General features: G+C 44.8%; 1 protein-coding gene across 2 annotated transcripts in view; it reads left to right on the top strand.

The window, feature by feature from the left end:
* Window positions 1-23,484, top strand: part of LOC134350939 (cytosolic purine 5'-nucleotidase-like) — a 154,411-nt gene that overhangs the window by 41,388 nt on the left and 89,539 nt on the right. For both annotated transcript variants that reach the window (XM_063056807.1, XM_063056808.1), the window contains 3 exons: window positions 3,939-4,012; window positions 9,196-9,313; window positions 20,992-21,087. In XM_063056807.1, coding sequence (XP_062912877.1) covers window positions 3,939-4,012; window positions 9,196-9,313; window positions 20,992-21,087 — 288 coding nt within the window. The remainder of the gene's footprint in view (window positions 1-3,938; window positions 4,013-9,195; window positions 9,314-20,991; window positions 21,088-23,484) is intronic.

Raw genomic sequence — 23,484 nt, 5'->3', positions numbered from 1 at the left:
GATTTGCGAAAACTCAGTTTTCTGTGCTTTGGGAACCACAATTTCCATGCTGCTACTGTTCCCTTTTAATCCACTACCAACAATGCTGTGATCATTGATCATAGTAGTATGTCATCAGATGTTTCTTGAAAGTACTTTTTCTTCCAGTTGGGCTTGAGATCAAGGATGACTTTTTCCTACTTTGATCTTGTGGGTGCTGATGTGGCTGATGGGATCATTGTGGAAACCTCAGATATTTCCAGAGGCAGGGTAGGTGTGGCTGACAGGACCGGTGGCTCTGAAGGGTGGGTACTTAATGAGGTAGTCAGCTTCTTCCTGTACGGGTCAGAACCAGGTCTATTTTCACTTATGTATGATGGGAACTTTGTTGTTTTGCTGCAGCAGTACAGTGAAAAGGCATAAAATTACAATAGGAAAGGAAAGGTACGTCACGTCTGGAGTTTCTCCAGTTAGTGGATGATTTCCCTCCAAGCCTCTCTGACGTAGTGGGGAACCGCGTACAAGGCAAGTTACAGCAGTGGTTTGCCATTGCCTTCTGCTGGGTGGGTTTCCAAAGAGATCACCAGCTCGTAACCCAGCACGGATGGAAAGCGTGCAGGGGAGCCGGCTGGCTGGATTCAAACCTGGGACCTTTCGTCCCGAAGTCCGGCACTGATGCCACTATGCCGCCAGCCGGGTACAAAATAAATTAAAAGCGCAAAAATAAAAGAATAATGGGGTAGTGTTCATGGGTTCATGGATCGTTCAGAAATCTGATAGTGGTGGGGAAGGAGTTGTTTCTGCATCAGGCTTCTGTACCTCCTCTCTGATGGTAGAACAAGAGAAAGGCATGTCCTGCATGGTGAATTCTCTCCTGCCCTGAAATAGATCCCAGTGATCTAGGTATTTGAAGCCCTCTCTCCTACATCAGCTCTTTGGCCGCACGTTTAACTGTACTTTCTTCCTATTTCTGGCCTCATTAGCATGTGGCACAGGGACCTCCTTGAACAGAAAGTCCTACAAAGGGTGGCTCTGGCCCAGCCCATCACAGGTAAAGCCCTCCCCATCGCTGAGCGTGTCTCCAGGAACTACTGTCACAGGAAAGCAGCATCCATCATCAGAGAGCCCAACCACCCAGGGGGTGCTCTCTCCTCGCTGCTGCCATCAGGAGGAAGGTGCAAGAGCCTCAGGACTCACACCACTTAGTTCAGGAACAGTTATTAGCCCCCAACCATCAGTCTCTTGCACCTAAGGAGGTGACTTCACTTGCCCTATCACTGAGATGACTCTTCAAGGACTCGTCATCTCATGCTCTTAAGATTTAGTGCTTATTTATGATTATTATTTCTTTCTTTTAGTGTTTACAGTTTGTTGTCTTCACACCGGTTGAACACCTAAGATGGTGTGGTCTTTCATTGTATTCATTATGGGTATTATACTATGGATTGTTGAGTGTGCCCTACAAGACAATGAATATCAGGGTTGTATATGAACTTTGATAATAAATTTATTTTGAAATTTGAAATTTAGAGGTCCTCCTTTTAAACTTACTGCTGATCTCTGAATTCCCTTTGCAGGACGTTGTCTTTCTTCCCGCATTTGTTGTGATATCACCCTCCCCTTTCAGAATATGCTTAGTGCCCTGTGTTCTCTCAGACATCTCTGACCCTGGCACCTGGGAGGAACACAGCAAGCTGAAGTCTCACCCAAAGGCCTATCTGTGGCCCGGACTATAGTTCCCACTTTCACTACTTCTCAGCTACACTTCATCTTTCCCTGCTGCGCAAGAGGGCCAGTTTTGGTGTCACTGACTTGGCTACTGCTGGTGCTTTCCCCTGAGAGATCATTCCACTACCCCGTCTCTCACCCCCACCACCTCGCAACAGCATCCAAAATGGAACACAAGAGATTCTGCAGATGCTGGAAATCCAGAGCAGCACACACAAAACGCTGGGGGAACCCAGAAGGCCAGGCAGCGTCTGTCCTGATGAAAGGCATTGGCTTGCAACATTGACACTTTGTTCCTTTCCACAGAGGCTGCCTGACCTTCCAAGTTCCTCCAGCATTTTGTGTGTGTTGCTCTAGTATCCAAAACAGTATACCTGATGGAGAAGGGAAGAGCCACAGGGAATTCCTACATTACCTACCTTCTCCTACTGGTTATCACCCGTCTATTGGACTAATCCTGCGTTGTGACCACCTCCCTGGAATTCCTGTCTGTAACATTTTCTGCCTCATGCAACCTCTTTGGTGAGTCCCGCTATCACTCCAAGTGACGCCTGCAGTTTAAAAGGAGCTGTGGCTGGATACAATTTCTGCAAGTGTGGCTGTCACCTGATCTCCTCACAGGAGGACCACCCACTCCACTGGCTGCCATTTCTATCCCTAATTTACTACAGTCACAAAGGAAAAAAGAGTAGCCTTCCCTTGACTTGTTGGGCCTTGTCACCACCCAGCCAAAGCCTCTGTATTTGGCCCTCAGACTCAGTGCTTTCACTTCACAAACAGCCCTTTTTGCTGCCCTTTGCTTTAAGTGCTTGAGAATGTGATGCTGGTCATTTAAAAACTGAGTGGTTTGAGTGAGCAGTCCTGGAGTTGACTGAGTAAGTAAGGCAAATTTCCCTTAAGCAAGTGAAATAAATGGTATTTTGATTCAAGAGATTCAAAGATTCAAAGCACACTTATTATGAAAGAACGTATAAATTATACACCTCAAAATTTGTCTGCTTATAAGCAGGTGCAAAGCAAAAAACCCAACTAACCCAATTTTAAAAAGGACCAGGAACCACCACCATTGCGCAGAGAAAGAGAGAGGAAAATAAAACACACATTGTGCAAACCAGCAACATTCCGAGCTAGACTGAGATCCAGATTTGCTCCCGGAGCAGCCGCAGTAGGCCCAAGCCTAGCTTTGGTCCCCAGTTTTCACACCAGCGAGGCAGGAACGCACAGCAGCCGATCAGCTCACAGTGTTTGCACCGTGGAGAAAGGAATGAACATTTGGGGGAGAGAGAGCAACAATATCAGCCTGACTCTCGCCTCCATACCTGACACTCGGGCTTCCAGTCTATCTGCGCTGGCGCTTAAATTTGGATTTCCTAATTTGGAAATGGTTTTGAATATTCTAGTATGCTAATATATTTTTAAAATCCGGATTATTTAATCAATTGAATTCTAAATCACAGTAGGTGGAATTTGTATCTAAAGCTTTAGTCCAGACTTTGGTTTGGGCAAACGGCCTGAATTCATCAAGATTACGTCTGGTGCATGGAATGGTTATAGCTGAACAGTCGTAAGACTTTTGACAATGGCAAAGAGAAGAGTACTGAGCCCAGTATAGATGGAATCCATAGTACAAGGCTGAAGCTGGGACATAAAGTGAAACAAGATTAATGTTGGTACGTCCAGTGCTCATACTGTATCTTAAACTGGTTTGTATGATGTCATAGCACGACTAGGATGGGACTGGGGCTACACGAGTCATGTATGTGGAAGCAGTGGAGTGCATGAAATTATTTTTCTCCAGTCCTGAAGAAGGGTCTCGGCACAAAACGTTGACTGTTTATTCATTTCCATAGATGCTGTCTGACTGTTGTGTTCCTGCAGCATTTCGTGCATGTTGCTTTGGATTTCTAGCATCTGCAGAATCTCTTGTGTTAACTATTTTTCTCCCAGTCTAGGTTCTCTACCAGTAGCAATTCCAACTCCCCATTTTTTTTTAGCTTCCCTTATTCACCAATACAACAGGAAAGCCAGAAGGATTCCTCTTAAGTTACAACAAGCTAATTTATAGAAGCAATTCCGATTGACCTTCTATGATATTTTATTTGATATTAACACATCTTTGTTCAAAGGTGCTATACTCTTGAAGAACACTTCTGTAAATATTGTCGGTGGACTTGACTTACTTTTTGTGCCCATTGGTTTGAGAATTGCATATTTTTCTGTTTGGACTGTAGAGTGTTTGTGAACAGGAGCCTGGAACTTGAGAAGATTAAATGTTTTGGATTCGACATGGACTATACATTGGCAGGTAGGGACCATCAGCTTTCATACCTTTAACACCACTTATTAAACTTCATAACTTCAGTGACCTAGTGGGAGAAAGCAGAACCCTTGATACCAATGACCAATGTAGACAGCATTGAGCCGTGAGTTCACTGTAGATTCCAAGGGGGTTTCCCAGTTTGTTCTTTAACAGGAGTCTCAAACTTGAGTACAATCTTAGGAGAAGGGGTTGATTGTAAAGTCTGAGATGAAGGAAATTTTTCTTACAATTGAGTTGCTAATCTTTTGGAATCCTCTACCCAGACCATTGGCATTGTGAATGTTTTGTTCTCAGTGCAGCGATTATTTCTGCACTGGTTGTCCGGACTTGATGTGCATGACTCCTGGCAGTGCTCGACTAAAAAAGAAGCTGCCTGACCTGCTGATCTTTACAAACATTTTCCGTTTCGATTTAAGATTTCCAGCATCTGCAGTTTTTGTTTGATTTTCATGCCCCGTAGTCGATGGCTGGGGGCGGGCGGGGGGGGGGGGAGATGGGGAGGTTAAAAAGCAGAGATTAATTTAAGACTGTGAGACATTAATAGCATTTGCAATGATTTAGTTAGAATGTTAACAAAACAATGTAATAAAATGCATGATGTTCAGAGGAACCCGATGTCCACAGTTCATGGAATCTCCTGGACTCTTCAAAATGAGCAACTTATAATGTCATAAAGTGTTTATGATGCCAGGTTGAAGAAGTCTTTGAACGACTCCCGCCAACATATCACCTGCGGAACCAGAGGAGCCAAAACACTTGTCCCTGGTTATACAACCATCAAAAACGCTTGCCGTACCATCCTACGCCCACACTTTGGAAAGTCTGATCACCTGGCTGTACTTCTACTCCCGCCATATAGGCAGAGACTAAAGACCACAGCACCAGTGGTGAGGACCAAGAAGGTATGGTCAGTGGAGGCAGAGGAGCACTTACAGGACTGCGTTGAGTTGGCGGACTGGACAATATTCAGGGACTCATCTTCAAATTCAATACGCCACAGTTATTACCAACTTCATCAAGATGAGTGCGTGCCTTCGAGAACATACCCAAACCTGAAGTCCAGGTACAACTTACAGGAGGCTATTTTGAGGGCAGATAAACAGTTCTCACTGAAGCTAGAGACGTCAGCTCTGGTGCGTGTTTGCAAGCCATTGCTTCGTACAAGGCGAAACATAACATTGTGAATAGCTGTGATGCTTCACTCACAGATGAGACCATAGATATAGAAGCAGAATTAGACCATTTGGCCCATCGAGTCTGCTCCACCACTTCATTATGGCTAATCCATTTTCTTCTTAGCCACCATCCCCTGCCTTTTCCCAGTACCTCTTCATGCCCCAACCAATCAAGAATCTATTAATCTCTACCTTAAATATACATAAAGGCATTGCCCCCACAGCTGACTGTGGCAAGGAATTCCACAGATTCACCACCCTCCAGCTAAAGAAATTCCTCCTCATCTCCATTCTAAAGAAACGCCCCTCTATTCTTAGGCTGTGTCCTCTGACCTTAGACTCTCCCACCACAGGAAATATCCTCTCCACATCCACTTTCTCAAGGCATTTCGTCGTTTCAGGCCGAGACCGGAAGCTTCCTTCAGTTAGTCCTGACGAAGGGTCTCGGCCTGAAACGTCGACTGCGCCTCTTCCTATAGATGCTGCTTGGCCTGCTGCGTTCACCAGCAACTTTGATGTATGTTGCTTGAATTTCCAGCATCTGCAGAATTCCTGTTGTTTGCATTTCGTCATTTGATAGGTTTCAATGAAGTCACCCCTCATTCTTCTGAATTCCAGTGAATAAAGGCACAGAGATGTCAAACACTCCTCATATGACAAGCCATTCAATCCTGGAATCATTTTCATGAACCTTTTTTGAACCCTCTCCAGTTTCAGCACATCCTTTGCCCATTCTCCAAATCTGTGTAAGTCCTTCTATAGCCTCTCTACTTCCTCAAACTACCTGCCCCTCCAACTATCTTTGTATGGTCTGCAAACTCTGCAACAACACCATCAGCACCATCATCCAGATCATTGGCATATAAGGTAAAAAGAATCGGTCCCAACAGAGAACCCTGTGGAACACACTAGTCACCAGCAGCCAACCAGAAAAGGCTCCCTTTATTCCCACACTTTGCCTTCTGCCAGTCAACCACTGCTTTATCCATGCTAGAATCTTTTCTGAAATACCACGGGCTCATAGCTTGTTAAGCAGCCTTGTGTGTGGCACCTTGTCAAAGGCCTTCTGAAAATCCAAGTACACGGCATCAACCAATTCTCCTCTGGCTATCCTGCCTGTTATTTCTTCAAAGAATTCCAACAGATTTGTCAGGCAAGATTTTCCCTTGAGGAAACCATGCTGACTACAGTCTATTTTATCATGTGCCTCCAAGTACCCTGAGACCTCATCCTTAGTAACTGACTCCAACATCTTCCCAACCACTGATGTCAGACTGACTGGCCTATAATTTCCTTTTTTTCTGCCTCTCTCCCTTCTTCAAGAGTGGAGTGACATTTTCAATTGTCCAGTCTTCCGGGACCATTCCAGAATCTAGTGATCCTTGAAAGATCATTACTAATGCCTTCACAGTCTCTTCAGCCACCTCTTTCAGAACCCCGGGGTGTACACCGTCTGGTCCAGATGACTTATCTACCTTTAGACCTTTCAGTTTCCCAAGAACCTTCTCTCTAGTAATGGTAAGTTCACACACTTCATGACCCCTGACACCTGGAACTTCCACCATACTGCTAGTGTCTTTCACAGTGAAGACTGATGCAAAATACTTATTCAGTTCATCCGCCATTTCCTTCTCTCCCATTACTACCTCTCCAGCATCGTTTTCCAGTGGTCTGATATCTACTCTCGCCTCTCTTTTACACTTTATCTACCTGAAGAAACTTTTGGTATCTTCTTTAGTATTATTGGCTAGCTTACTTTCATATTCCATCTTTACCTTCTTAATGACTTTTTTTAGTTGCCTTCTGCTGATTTTTAACATCTTCCCAATCCTCTAATTAGCCACTAATTTTTGCTCTATTATATGCTGCTTACTTACTTAATTTTATTATATATTCTTTCTTGTAATTTATAGTTTATTCAAATTATTATGTATTGAAACATACTGCTGCCACAAACCAACAAAATTCACAACATGTGGCAGAAATATTAAAGCAGATTCTGATTCTGATTCTGACTCATAGGAGGGTGGATATCCATCTGAGTATTAACAAGTGGGATTCTTTGAAAAGCATTGGGAATCGCTGGTATTTTGGGTGATCATGGTGTCAAGGGATGAGGGAATTGGGTGGGAATGAGGACTATACTGGGAATCAGCCATGGTATTGAATGGTGGTTTGAAAATTTTAAAAAAATGATCAAGGTCTGAAGTAAATGCAGAAAATGCAGGAAACACTCAGCAGGTCAGGCAGTACCTGTGGAGGGAGAAACAGTTGACTCTGAAGAAGAGTCTTGGACCTGTAACATTAATTATTTTCCTTCCTCTTGCCTGACTGAATTTTCCAGCTTTCTCTGTCTTTATTATGGAATGGTGGGTCTGGCTTGAGGGGTACAAAGAGTCATACAGAACAGGAGCAGGGTCTTTGGCCCAACTGGTCCATGCCATCCATGACACCATCCAGTCTAGTTCCATTTGCCTACAGTTTGGCTTATCTCCCTCTAAACCTTTCTTATCCATATACCTGCCCAAGTGTCTTAAATATCATTAATGTACTAGTCTCAACCACTTCCCCTTTTTGGTGTTAATGTTTCACTGCTGGAAGGGCCAGGGTTGGTTTTAATCCCTGACAGAAAAGCAGTGAGGTCCCAATTACTGACATTAATTAAAGTTGTTATGGGATTTCTCCTGTCTGGTTCAGATGAGTGTACAATAGCAATGTTTAAGGAGCACAGAGACAGAAACTGTGTATAAATAAGCAGGGGAAAGAGAGCTACAGCCCATGGGAAGAGAGATGGGATCAGTTTAGAACGGGATCCCAATCTGCACAGGCTGAGTGGGCGAGAGAAACTGTTCCTCTGTTGTTGTGTTGTATGCTCTATTGTCTATATTGCCTACAAAATAAAATTGACTTGTAGCAATGTACTGAAAAGGAAGTGGTCTTCATTCCAGCTAGAATTTGTTAATACAGGAGCACAAAATTATCAAAAGCAGTTTAAACAACCATGTTTGTATCTGCAGAACAGTTCATTGCTCTGCAGGAAAGACATGCTCATAGTTAATCAACACACCTCAAAGTTGCTGGTGAACACAGCAGGCCAGGCAGCATCTCTAGGAAGAGGTACAGTCGACGTTTCAGGCCAAGGCCCTTTGTCAGGACTAACTGAAGGAAGAGTTAGTAAGAGATTTGAAACTCAGACCCAATGGCTGGTCAAGATAGAGAACACAGAACATATCAAATGACCTGACTTGGTCCAACCAAGCAGAGTCCACTGCCAAGAAGGCCCACCAGCACCTTTACTTCCTAAGAAAGCTAAAGAAATTTGGCCTGTCCCCTAAAACCCTCACTAATTTTTATAGATGCACCGTAGAAAGCATTCTTCTAAGGTGCATCACAACCTGGTATGGAAGTTGTCCTGTCCAAGACTGAAAGAAGCTGCAGAAGATCGCGAACACAGCGCAGCACATCACACAAACCAATCTTCCATCCTTGGACTCGCTGTGATGATTGTACGTTCTAGTATCAATTGTTTGGCGACAATAAAGTAAAGTAAACATAGATAGGGAAGGAGCTGGAATCTTTGCAGGACCACAGAGAAGCCGTACAAAAATACTGGAAAGAATGTAGACGATCCCAAACATATCATCTGTCTGTCGCTTCAAACCCAGAGCCTGTGGGTCCCAAATTGGCCACAACAATCCATTCAGCCATATCGGCCACCTCAGAACACACAGAACTGGAATGAGCACATCATATCTGGCCTTGAAGGATTGCCTGATGTGGTAAAACGGAAGATTAAGTAAACACTTATCAAATAATTACTTAGCGTATCTTCAGTGAGAACTAGCACCTTAAATTTAAGGCAGTATAACATGAAACAAAGCTTTCCTGAGCTAGTTTGATTTCTTTTCCCTGGCGTTGTTGTAAGGCAGATCATGTCTAATGAGCTGCAGTTGATAATACTGTTACGACATTGAAATGTTTTTGATTTTACAGTGTACAGATCTCCGGAGTATGAAGAGCTGGCCTTTCAGCTGATGGTAAATCACTTGGTCTCAATCGGATATCCCCAGGAATTGCTTCTCTACACATATGATCCAACATTCCCCACCAGGTAAAACTCATTTCTTGATATCCATAATAAAAACAGAAATTGTTGGTAAAACTGAGCATTTGGAGTGATAATGGAGAGAGATGTTGGTGAAAAGCCATTTAATTGAAACATTATTGCTATTTCTCTGCCTGACCTGAGTATTTCCAACATTCTCTGTTGTTACGCAAACACGAGGAATTCTGCAGATGCTGGAAATTCAAGCAACACACATCAAAGTTGCTGGTGAGCGCAGCAGGCCAGGCAGCATCTCTAGAAAGAGGTGCAGTTGACGTTTCGGGCCGAGACCCTTCGTCAGGACTAACTGAAAGAAGAGCTAGTAGGAGATTTGAAAGTTGGAGGGGGAGGGGGAGATCCAAAATGATAGGAGAAGACAGGAGGGGGAGGGATGGAGCCAAGAGCTGGACAGGTGATTGGCAAAAGGGATATGAGAGGATCATGGGACAGGAGGCCCAGGGAGAAGGAAAAGGGAAAGGGGGGGGGAACCCAGAGGATGGGCAAGGGGTATATTCAGAGGGACAGAGGGAGAAAAAGGAGAGTGAGAGAAAGAATGTGTGTATAAAAATAAGTAACAGATGGGGTACGAGGGGGAGGTGGGGCCTTAGCAGAAGTTAGAGAAGTCGATGTTCATGCCATCAGGTTGGAGGCTACCCAGACGGAATATAAGGTGTTGTTCCTCCAACCTGAGTGTGGCTTCATCTTTACAGTAGAGGAGGCCATGGATAGACATATCAGAATGGGAATGGGACGTGGAATTAAAATGTGTGGCCACTGGGAGATCCTGCTTTCTCTGGCAGACAGAGCGTAGGTGTTCAGCGAAATGATCTCCCAGTCTGCGTCGGGTCTCACCAATATAATATATTCTCTGTTGTTAATTAGGATTAATAGCACATGCTGTTTTTTAGGTTTTTTTTTGCTTTGCAGTTCCTGTTTTCCAGTCTTTGTAAAGCTGTGCACCTGGGATATATCATAAATGCTCCGATATTTAGCATGTAATCTGCTGGCTTCCTTATGGGAGCTGGGTGGTACTCTGTTCTCATCATGATCAGTTTGTGGTGTCTGAGATAGAGTAGCTAAAGAGAACTTTTATTTCTGTAAGTTTCATATTTAAAGCTTTAAACAAGAAAGTCCCTGTAAACAAGATGAAATGTAAGGCTGGGTAATACAGCTAAACTTTTTCTGGAGAGAGAAAATAAAGTCATTGATGCAGCATAGAAACAGGCCTTTTGGTCCAACTGGTCCCTGCCGACCAAGGTGTCTTCTGGTCTTAATCCCATTTGTAAGTATTTGGCCTAAGCCTTTCCCATCCATGAGCCTGTCTAAATATCTTTTAAATGTTCTCATTGTACCTACTTCTACCTCTTCCTCTGACAGCTTGTTCCATGTACACACCACCCTCTCTGTGAGAATCTTGCCCCTCAGGCACACTGCTAAGGAGAATGATAGCCAAATACTGATTGGTCCTCCATTGACAAGGCTGGATGAGGTGAAAGATTTAGAATAACAGATACACATTGAAAATCCACACTCAATTTTCGTCCTTGGACGATAGCAATCAGGTAGACGGACATATCTTGCAGCTCAATTGTAAGTAAAAGAGTATCTTATTCATCCAACACCACAGATGTGATTACATGTGATTTTTAGAGAAATGTGGCTAATTTGACTGAAAAATACACTAAAATGATGAAAAGTGCAAATATAGATGGAAGGTCATTTTGAACTTCATCTGAAATCATCGGATGTGTTGAAGTAAAGACAGTGAACAACCCCAGCCAAGGTACATGAAGTTCTTTTTCTCAAATACTTCTTTTGGGTAAAGTGGCTTTCTATCAGTAAGGAAATGCTAAGCAGAGCTCCTTTTTAAGAATGACTCTTTGATTAAAAAAGGAATATAAATCAGGTTTATTATTACTGTCATATATGACTTGAAATGTTTTTGTGGCCACAGTAAGGTGCAAAGACGTAACTAGAAATTACAAAAATAAATAAATAATGCAAAAAATATGGAATAAAAAGGCAGCGTTCACGGGTTCAAGGACCATTGAGAAATTTGATGGTGGAGGGGAAGAAGTTGTTTCTGCATTGTTGAGAATTGGTCTTCAGGCCCCTGTTCTTGTTCCCCAATGTCAGAAAGTTTTTCATTTTGCTTAGTCGCATTCCAGTTAGGTTCCTTGGGATATTTTGTTTCTTTTCTAACAAAATGTCCCGAGTATGAACATGAGTTTCATTTGCTTGTTATTCCCTCTTCAATGATCTCTGCAGTCCTCACATCAGGGGTGTGAGAGCTGCAGGGATCGTTGAAGAGGGAACAGAAAGCAGAGGAAGTCGGAAAGGGGAAACAATGAGTGAAAGAGGATGATGGAGATTGGGGAGAGATTGTGAATAGAAGTCCAGTGACTCTAAGAACAAATAGGACACCTACAGGAGTATACATTCCAAGAGTGCAGTCACCTCATAAGAAGTTCTGACTGTGGTATTTCACCAGTCTGCATGTTGCCCTTGCCTTTTGCTAGGTGTTTTCAACAACGTGTAACTAATGGCATCTTGGAGGATGCAGTTTATCAGTGTGTTCTGCCTGGAGAATGCTCAGTTTTTCTTGGTTTATAGCTGTGCAAATAAGTACACAAGATCCCTTTGTGAATGGGATGTTACAAAGAACCACCCAGCTGAACGGATAGTTAAAATCTTTGTGCCTATCCTTGCTTAACATCAAGCTGACATTTTTTATTATTCTACAGCATTCAATATTACTTTCTTTTCCATTAATTTTCTCCGTCTCTGAGCCTACTTCTTCGGCAAGGACTCTTCCACCCCCACCGATGACCCCTTCTCCCGTCTTCAACCCTCCTCTTCTTCATGGACACCCCGCTCTGGTCTTCTGCCTGCTCTGGATCTCCTTATCGCTAACTGCCGACGGGACATCAACCGTCTCGACTTCACCGCACCTTGTCCCCATTCCAACCTCACTCCTTCGGAACGCTCTGCTCTCCACTCCCTCTGCACTAATCCTAACATTATTAAACCCGCCGATAAGGGAGGTGCTGTTGTAGTCTGGCGTACTGACCTCTACCTTGTCGAGGCACAGCGACAACTTGCGGATACCTCCTCTTATTTACCCCTCAATCGTGACCCCACTAAGGAGCACCAGGCCATTGTTTCCCACACCATCACCGACTTTATCCGCTCAGGGGATCTCCCATCCACTGCTACCAACCTTATAGTTCCCAGACCTCGCACTTCCCGTTTCTACCTCCTACCCAAGATCCACAAACCTGCCTGTCCTGGCCGACCTATTGTCTCAGCTTGCTCCTGCCCCACCGAACTCGTTTCTGCATACCTCGACACGGTTTTATCCCCCCTTGTTCAATCCCTTCCGACCTATGTTCGTGACACTTCTCACGCTCTTAAACTTTTCGATGATTTTAAGTTCCCTGGCCCCCACCGCTTTATTTTCACCATGGATGTCCAGTCCTTATATACTTCCATCCCCCATCAGGAAGGTTGGATGTCCAGTCCTTATATACTTCCACCCCCCATCAGGAAGGTCTCAAAGCTCTACGCTTCTTTTTGGATTCCAGACCTAATCAGTTCCCCTCTACCACCACTCTGCTCCGTCTAGCGGAATTAGTCCTTACTCTTAATAATTTCTCCATTGGCTCCTCCCACTTCCTCCAAGCTAAAGGTGTAGCTATGGGCACCCAAATGGGTCCAAGCTACCCCTGCCTTTTTGTTGGGTTTGTGGAACAATCTATGTTCCGTGCCTATTCTGGTATCTGTCCCCCACTTTTCCTTCGCTACATCGACGACTGCATTGGCGCTGCTTCCTGCACGCATGCAGAACTCGATGACTTTATTAACTTTGCCTCCAACTTTCACCCTGCCCTCAAGTTTACCTGGTCCATTTCTGACACCTCCCTCCCCTTTCTAGATCTTTCTGTCTCTGTCTCTGGAGACAGCTTATCCACTGATGTCTACTATAAGCCTACTGACTCTCACAGCTATCTGGACTATTCCTCTTCTCACCCTGTCTCTTGCAAAAACACCATCCCCTTCTCGCAATTCCTCCGTCTCCGCCGCATCTGCTCTCAGGATGAGGCTTTTCATTCTAGGACGAGGGAGATGTCTTCCTTTTTTAAAGAAAGGGGCTTCCCTTCCTCCACTATCAACTCTGCTCTTAAACGCATCTCTCCCATTTCATGTACATCTGCTCTCACTCCATCCTCCCGCCACCCCACTAGGAATAGGGTTCCCCTGGTCCTCACCTACCACCCCACCAGCCTCCGGGTCCAACATATTATTCTCGGTAACTTCCACCACCTCCAACGGGATCCCACCACTAAGCACATCTTTCCCTCCCCCCCCTCTCTGCATTCTGCAGGGATCGCTCCCTATGCGACTCCCTTGTCCATTCGTCCCCCCCATCCCTCCCCACTGATCTCCCTCCTGGCACTTATCCATGTAAGTGGAACAAGTGCTACACATGCCCTTACACTTCCTCCCTTACCACCATTCAGGGCCCCAGACAGTCCTTCCAGGTGAGGCAACACTTCACCTGTGAGTCGACTGGGGTGATATATTGCGTCTGGTGCTCCCGATGTGGCCTTTTATATATTGGCGAGACCCGACGCAGACTGGGAGACCGCTTTGCTGAACATCTACGCTCTGTCCGCCAGAGAAAGCAGGATCTCCCAGTGGCCACACATTTTAATTCCACATCCCATTCCCATTCTGACATGTCTATCCACGGCCTCCTCTACTGTAAAGATGAAGCCACACTCAGGTTGGAGGAACAACACCTTATATTCCGTCTGGGTAGCCTCCAACCTGATGGCATGAACATCGACTTCTCTAACTTCTGCTAAGGCCCCACCTCCCCCTCGTACCCCATCTGTTACTTATTTTTATACACACATTCTTTCTCTCACTCTCCTTTTTCTCCCTCTGTCCCTCTGAATATACCCCTTGCCCATCCTCTGGGTCCTCCCCCCCCCCCCCGTCTTTCTTCCCGGACCTCCTGTCCCATGATCCTCTCGTATCCCTTTTGCCTATCACCTGTCCAGCTCTCGGCTCTATCCCTCCCCCTCCTGTCTTCTCCTATCATTTTGGATCTCCCCCTCCCCCTCCAACTTTCAAATCCCTTACTCACTCTTCCTTCAGTTAGTCCTGACGAAGGGTCTCGGCCTGAAACGTCGACTGCACCTCTTCCTACAGATGCTGCCTGGCCTGCTGCGTTCACCAGCAACTTTGATGTGTGTTGCTTGAACTTCCAGCATCTGCAGAATTCCTGTTGTTTGCGATTAATTGTAATTTGTTTGTTTAATTTGTGGCTTCAGTTAATGCCATTTTGACTACCATGTAGTACAAGACAATGCACTAATATTAAGTGTCAACAATTTCTTTTCTTCCACAGATTCTGTTGATTCGCTGGGTTCCTCCAGCATTTTGTTTGCTACATAATGTTTCTAATTGGTTGCATCAATTCATGTTGACTGCAGCAACTACTACAATGTAACGGCTGTTAACTTATGAAACTACTCATCACTCTTAATATATTGGAGTTTACTGTAGGTATTCAGCAGAAATTGTCTCTGAATTATTGATAGACTCATATTGTATCTTATAAACTTAGATGAACAAATATTACATGAACCATAGGAATTTGGATGGGTACCATTTAAAGAGAGAGAGAGAAAACAAGAGAACAGAGTCATCACAATAGCCTCCCACAACATTTGCACGTGATAAACCCTCATCTTATTTATGCATCATGTTTGTTCACCTTGAAATACACAATCATATATTGAGTATGACTGAGTCAATGAACAGTAATCATTTGTGATGGATTTGCCCACATAAAAATGAATGAGGTTTTCAAAATTATTGTAATGTGAAGAAGGATCCAGTGCTTTCTTGGTGTACATGATGAATAAACTCTTCTTGGGCTCCCAACCAGGTACAGGTATTGATTTTAACTGGCATTTTGATGACAAACTCTGCCATCTTCATCGGGGTGATGCATGGGCATGTCTAGTCCGATGGTATTTATATCCCCATTATCCATCCCTCCTGATTGGTTAGTCCTCATCCAGTGAGGTTTCCACTGCCCCTCCTTGCTTACAATCAAATTCCTAGAAAAACTAGAGGAAAAGATTTTTAACAAAGACAAAGTTCTCACTCTAAGTAAGAACTGTAATTCAATTGCAAACTAGATGGGATAGCAGAAACCAAATTGGATGAGGACTAAACAATCAGGAGGGATGGACGGCGGAGTATAAATACCACCAGAATAGACATGCCTAGGCATCATCCCTGTTGAAGATGGCAGAGTTTGTCATCAAAACGCCAGTTAAAATCAAAGCCTGAGAAGTGTTAATTCATTATTGTAACGTTTTAAGAGGGTTCAGAATGAAAACGTTTGTATTAATTGTGATTTTGGTTGATCCATTCAGGATTAATATTAAAGAAGGGCAGTTAGAAGAATTTCTTAAAACTTAACTATGGTAGCATAGAGTGGCTTATTTAAGGCATTATATTGATTGAAAGGAGAATCAGATGAGAGGTTGAAAAAGAAGAATGCAGGCAAAAGGTAAGCAGTAAAATGAAAGTTGAAAGCTATACTTGGCGAACCATCACGGTTAAAGTCACAATGACCTCTTTAACATCGTTCGACAAAATGTTTTGTTTGTATCTGTCTGTGATCAATTTTCCAAGGCTGCATGTATGTGTTGGTATGTGGGCTGGGAGCAAGGAAAGCTCCAAGGCATATATATATTGATGTGTGTGAATAACTCATGATGTGACAGTGCAATCCAGCTGAGCAATTAGCCAGTGCTGGAAAATAATGGAACAGCAGCAGAGGTGTGTCTGTCAGTCCTTTGAGTCTACGCCACCATTCAGTCGCAACTTTGGCCTCAATCCCACTTTACTGACCTCTCCCTGTACCCCTTGCCTCCACCTTGAAGATATTCTATCTCCAGAGCTCTCTTGAAAGGATAACTCTAAAGATTCACAAACCCCTGCAATGAGGAATTCCTCATCATCTTGGCCTTAAATGGGCAGTTCTCCCTAGCTCTAGAAGCCTTCACTAGGGAAAGCAACCTCTCTGCATCACCCTCCATCAGAATATTATATGCTTTAGTAAGATCATTTCATTTTTCTAAGCTTCAACATGTATGGATCCCAGCTTCTGATTCTTTCTTCTCAGTCCAGGAATCAAGCTAGTCAACCTTTTCTGCTCTGCCTGCAATACCCGCTCATCCTCCCCCAAATACAGAGACCACATTGTACGCAGTGATGTCTAGGTGCCCTCACCAATATCTGGTAAAGTTGCTGCCCGTTATGCCAGGGGCATTGAGGGCAGCAGTGAAGGTTCCACCGTCTCTGGCGGTGTTCGGGGCTTCCTTCATCATGTCAGTAGCTTCCTCTCGGCTTTCACTACTGTCAGTCTTGCAAATCCTGGGTGGAGGCTCGGGAATACCGTCACACTCGGATGTAGAAGGATTCTTTACTGCTGTTTCCGTAACAATTTTGTTTTACCAGTCCTGAGCTGAACCCCCGAACCTGGAGCACCAGTGAGCTGCTCTTAGTCTGTCCTGTACTCCTTGGCCTGTTTGGCATGGGCAACCCTACCAAGAGCTGAAGCATAAAGCCCTGACTCCAGGCAACATAGTGCTCTGGGTCATTGAGGCACGCAAGCCTGCGAGCTATGAGAGTGTTGTGGTCCTCTTCGAAGGGCATCTGGTAAAGTTATATCAAAATGCCCTTACTTTTATGTTCCACATCCCTTGTTATAAAGGTCAGGGGGTATGGAGGGAAGGCTGGGTTCTGAGTTGGATGATCAGCCATGATCATAATAAATGGCGGTGCAGGCTCGAAGGGCCGAATGGTCTACTCCTGCACCTATTTTCTATGTTTCTATGTTTCTAAATGCCAACATTCCTTTTGGTTTTCCTAATTACTTGTATCTGCACACTAACATTTTGTATTTTGTATGCTAGAAGTTCCCAGATCCCTTTGTACAACACATTCTGAAGTCTCACTGTTTGTAAGGAATAGTTTTCATTGCCCACCTCTACACTCAGTCTACAACCGACCTACACTCAGTGCCCTTTAATAGGTACACCTGTACACCTGCTTGTTAATGCAATTGTCTAACCAGCCAATCATGTGGCAGCAATTCAATGCATAAAAGCATGCAGACATGGTCGAGCGGTTCAGTTCAACACACACAAAATGCTGGGGGAACTCAGCAGGCCAGGCAGTGCCTATGGAAAAGAGTATAGTCAACGTTTCGGGCCGAGACATTGACTGTTTACTCTTTTCCATAGGCGCTGCCTGGCCTGCTGAGTTCCTCCAGCATTTTGTGTGTGTTACTTGGATTTCCAGTGTCTGCAGATTTTCTCTTGTTTGCAAGGGGTTCAGTTGTTGTTCAGATTAAACATGAGAATGTGATGAAATGTGATCTAAGTGACTTTGACTGTGGAATGATGGTGCCAGAAGGGGTGATTTGACCATTTCAGAAACTGACGATCTCCTGGAATTTTCATGCATAAGATTCTCTAGAGTTTACAGAGAGAATGGTACAAAAATTAAAAAAAGATCAGTGAGCAGCAATTATGTGGGTGAAAATGCATTGTTAATGACAGGTCAGAGGAGAATGGCCAGACTGTTTCAAGCTGACAGGAAGGCAACAGTAACTCAAATAACCACGCATTATAACAGCGGTGTACAGAAGAGCAACTCTGATTGCACAAGATGTTGAACCTTGAATTGGATGGGCTGGAGCAGCAGAAAACCACATCGAGTTCCTCTCCTGTACCCAGTAAAGTGGCCACTGAGTGCATATCCCTTTGCAAGCTGTTCGTGTTCTCGGAACGTGCTAACCTGTCCATTTTTGTATCATGAGCATATTCAGAAGATACCCTTCATTGAGTATGTAGGTCAAATCATGACTGTTCATACATCTATGTTTGGCTAACCAGAAGTGACCTCAGTAACGTACCCATGTCCAGGATGAACTCTTCCTTTATCTCTTAATGTATAATATGTAAACAGTGGTCCGAGTGCACATTAAGAACTTTATACAAATGCTACAAAGCTTGAGCAATTCTTTTTGAGTAATAGGTTGAGTTCAATGACCTTGTCACTTAGATTGTCTTTAAAACCAACTATCGGATTATCAATGATTAAAAGAAGGTCCAGTTGAGTTCACCGGATGAACCACTTTCTGCATCAAACCGGAGATGTGCCAATCCTTGTCATACATTAGGGAAAATATGAAAATAATATTTAAAGAGTTCATCCATGTTTCACGTCAAACCTCTCAGATGTGCTTCCTGGTGTATTATGTAGTAACATGGCAAAATATGGTGTTTGACCACCAGTAATAATTGTTGATGTAGAAGGATATGTCTGGAATTTGAATAGTTTGTACAGCTGTTTTGCAAAGGCCGTTTTTGTTAAATAGAGATTGCTTACTGAAAACTAGTAAATAGGGAAATCACACTTCTCCCCCCTTCCCCAGTAAATAAGGGAGGAGAGGTGTAGCAGCGTCATTGTGGGCCAATGGGCTGATGTCAGGTTCTGATAGCACTGGTGTTTCTATAGTATTTCAAGTGGAGAGGGCTATGCAGTGTGCATGTCTGACACATTCAGTTTGGGACCTGATCATTTATTGTCTCTCCATTATTGCCCACGGGAAAGCGGGTTGAAACTGGTACAGGACTGCCTGCCACGCTGCTGGGCAGGGAATTCTACGATTTACACCCAGCAACAACGAAGGGGCTGGCAATATACTTCCAAGTCAGGATGGTGAGCAGCTTGGATGGGAATGTATAGATGGCTGTGTTCCCATGTGCCTGCTCCCCTTGTTAATAGAGATCATGGGTTTGTGAGGTGCTATTCATGGGCGATTGGATTCAGATTCGCACTCTGATTTATTTCAAGCGACAACAAGCCCCATTCCTCCCTCACAAATACTGCAAACACAGAGTCTTTTCATAACTCTGTCAGGCGTACCTGCTATGGCTTATACGGTTTGTCTGCAATGTATTGCATAGGCACAAAACACATGGGTGTTCCTGATACAGGGTGTGAATGTGACAATTTGGAATCTTTGATGACATAAGAGACTGCAGAGGCTGGAATCTGGAGCAACAAACAACCCACTGGATAAACGCAGTGGGTCAAGCAGCTTCTGTGGAGGAAAAGGAATTGTCGAGATTTTAGGTCGAAACCCTGCATCAGGACTGAGATCGAAGAGAGGAAATAGCTAATGTGAAGAGAAGGGGAGGAGCAGTGAGACCGAGTGGTAATTAATGGACTGACAGTGAATGGAGGGGGGAAGGATCAGTTTGTGGGGGGGGAGTGTAAAGGATGACAGGCAAATCAAGAGAGATAGGGAGAGGAAGCAGGAGGGAGCTGAAGAGGGTGAGGTTGGAGACAGCTGCTGGAGGGTGATAAGGCTGAATGCAAAGCCAGAACGTGAGCTAGAATCGGATAAATAAGGGAGGTGTTAATGGGAGCCATTAGGGAGCAGTGAAAGGTGGAAAGAACCCGTACCACGTGGGGGTATGAGGGGGAGAGTGGGGGGTGAAATATGTGGGCAATAGGTGAATGAAACTGGGAGGGAGGGACAGAAATGGGTGGGGGGAAGTCTGAAAACACGGGGAAGAGGACAAAATGGGGGGTTCAGGGGAGGATCGAAAGGAGAGAGAGAAAAGGGGGTGTTGCATGGGTGCATGGGAAGAGATAGATGAGAGTGGAAAATTCGATGTTCATATCATTAATTTGGGACTACATCCAGACTGTGGGTGGGTGAGGGCTGTGGTTGGTGAATTGTTGGGTGTAATATGGATGGGACCAGGACTGTGTGGGGGACGAAGATGGCTGATCGGGGGCTGAGAGGAGCTTGGAGGGAAAGGGGACAGAAATGGAAGAACCAGGGGAGGATCAGAAGAAGAGGGCGAGGCAGAAAAAGGGGGAAGCAACCTGCCAAAGGGGAGCGTTACTGAAAACTGGAAGGCTCAATGTTCTTGCAGTTGGGTTTGTAGACTACCTAGGTAGAATATGAAGTGTTGTGCTTGAAATTCGTATTGAGCCGCCCCTGGCAGTGGAGGAGGCTGAGGGTGTGCAGGTCAGTGGGGGAATGGTATGAGGAATTAAGATGGCACACAGCTGAGAGCTCAGGATGGCATTACAGGCAGGGTGAAAGCATTGTCCGAATCAGTTGCCTTTCCTGCGTCTTGGTGTTACGGGTGTAGAGGAGATCACCTTGGGAGCTTTAAATGCAGTAGATGTGGTTTGGAGGAGGGGTACGTGATTCTTTGCCTTACCCAGAAGGGCTGTTCAGGTCCCTGGATGGTGGTGACTGGCAACTCTCATGGTTACAGAGGAGAGTGCCAGGGTCAGGGAGATGTGGGTGGGAAGGGATGAGCAGATCAGGAAGCTCTGAAGGGAGTGTCCCTGCAGAAGGTGGTGAGGAGTGGGGAGGAAAAGATGTAGCTAGTGTGGGAGAATGATGAAGGATGACGAGCTGGATGTGGATGCTGTAAGGGTAAAAGGTGAGCTCTATATTTGTTGTTTGTTGAAATTGTCTATGGCATAAATGAATTGCTGGCTTTTGTCTGTAGATTTTGTATTTCTGAGATGGAAACTCACTTTTCAACCATAATTTGCAGAGGCCTTGTGTTTGATACACTGTATGGGAACCTTCTGAAAGTGGACTCTCATGGAAACATCTTGGTGTGTGCTCATGGATTCAGCTTCCTCAAGGGGTGAGTAAAACAATTTCAGCTTTATATGACACTCGTGGTGAAATTAGTTCTAGGTCTGTGATTTCACGTGTACAGCAGGCCACTCCTTTCCAGTCTGAACTATAGAAGCAAGCTTTTATCATACCACCCAACTTTTTACCTCTGTGCATTAACAGTGGGATCCTGGGGTTTGCTGTATGAGGAGAGACTGAGCAGACCAAGCTTTCATTCTCTAGAATGTTCTCTTGCAGGTGGGCCATGATATCGGCGCCGGACTCGGGGGCAGAGGATCCCGGGTTCGAAACCAGTCGGGTCCGCTCCTGAATACGCTTTCCATCCGTGCCGGGTTGAGTGTTGAGATCGCAACTCGACCTCGTAAAATAAAGGGAAAAATACTGTGGAAATGTCTGTGTGAGGAGTGGCCCGCCACACAGTCCCTCTCTCTCTCCGTGCCTTGTAAAAAGCCATGAAAAAGACATCATCACGGACGCACGCACGCACACGTTCTCTTGCAGACTTCCTTGCATCATTTTCCAGTGAATTGCTAATCTTCCAGGAGCAGAGTACTGTAATGAGCTACATCAAGGATAACTGCATCCCATTCCGAACCTCCTTGACGAATCAGAATCGGGTTCATTATCGCTGATATATGCCACGAAACAAGACATAAAAAGTTATAAAGTAGATAGATAGGTAGAGTGTGCAAAAGAGAAATGGCAAGGTATTCTTGAAAGATTCATGGACCACTCAGAAATCTGATGGCAGGGAAGAAGAAGCTGTTCCTAAAACATTGAATGAGGGTGTTCAGGCTCCTGGACCTCCTCCTTGATGAAAGGAGAAATGCACAGTCCTTGGGATGTGGATAACTATCCCATCCACACCACAGCTATTTTGAGGAAAGCCTATGTTGGGACTAAGACTCCAGCTGTTGATGAAGGATCAGATGGAAAGGACTCTTTCTCATCACTAGCTAAGTCTGGTCTTGGTGCTTGCTTAAGAGTTCTGGTGATGAGCCATTCTGCCAAAGGACATGCAGTCTCTTCCTAGCACTATCCTACAGGATCCTTTCCCTGCAGAGCTCCAGGACTTTGCTGCCTTATTGACTTGTGGTCATAGGTGTTTCCCAACTGAACTTTTCCTAGGGGTGACTGGTGGTGTGGCAAGGTGCCTCGGATGGAACTTTCCATGGCAGCAAGGTCAAGCCCATCCTTTCTAACACCAGAGGTGGATAGAATTTCGACATTTATGATCTCAGGCTCTGCAGACAGCTGGATGCAGCCACAGGAAAAAATGGCTATCAGGATACGGTACGCTTGGATATGTTTTCTTCTGTTTCTCTGGAGGTTTGTACATCTCGTCCCGACGGATGCAATCCAGGTGAGGTCTCCCGATGAAACAGAAAGACAGATCACAAAGCACTCCAACAGTTGATTAGGACGGCTCAGCACACCATTGGGACTCAACTACCGGACCTGGAGATAATCTACAACTCTCGAAGCCTACGGCAATTTCGTAACATTGTTAAAGACCCATCCCATCCAGAGCACTGTCTGCTCAATCTCCTGCCACCTGGTAGGAGACAGAGAAACATTTTAGCCAAGACAGTAAGACTGAAAAACATCTTCTTCTCAAGGTCTCTTGTACAGCTGAATAACCCCGGCTTGCCAATGGCCTTTGAGTGTTATGGACTCACTTGTTATGAAGTCACTTGTTGCATGTAAAAATGGAATTCTTTTTTGTCTTAAGCCGCACAGCATGCATTGTAAATATTCGTTTTACGTGGGCTGGAATAGCACCACAATCTTGTCTTGAGCAATGACTATAAAGTTCTGATCTGTTCTCTTGCTGACCATTGCAAGGGAATCATGTTTCCCTTGCAATGTTACCAATTCCTGCTTCATTTTGGTGACTTGCTGCAGCCATTTCCTGCTGCACTCCCCATTTCCTCCGAACCAGATTCCCAGCGCTTTCAGGTACGATACCTAATGGCGAAGGGACCCATCTGACGGAGCACGTGGCCTCACTCTTGCCGCGATTTGACTCTGGCTCCCAATGCTTGTTCAAGCTGGTTGCAGATGCTGATGAACCTGAAGAATGTCTGTGGGTCCGAGCAGAAAACAACATTCCCCACGTGCAAGGACAATTTGCCTTGAGCACCTGCACTGCCAGTAATCGTCACTCCTCGCGTGCCAGTGTCCTTCCTGATGGATTTGGCCAAAGGTTCAACAGCTCACACAACCAGGATGGAGCAAAGAAGACGGCTTCGCCTGACTAGAGATTTCCCATCTGTTAATTTTTACTTCACTACAAATATCTGCAGAGTGGTTGTATCCAATTCTGAATTCCCCTCCCCAAAGCCTGTTAAGGAGAGCACAGCCATCGTGCTGATGTGTGATCCTCTCTCAGAGGCTTTCTCTT

This window comes from Mobula hypostoma, chromosome 8 (assembly GCF_963921235.1).
Source record: "Mobula hypostoma chromosome 8, sMobHyp1.1, whole genome shotgun sequence".
NCBI classification, from domain to species: Eukaryota; Metazoa; Chordata; class Chondrichthyes; order Myliobatiformes; family Myliobatidae; genus Mobula; species Mobula hypostoma.
Note: the sequence above shows the minus strand (reverse complement) of the source record. Positions and strands in the feature narration are given on the sequence as shown.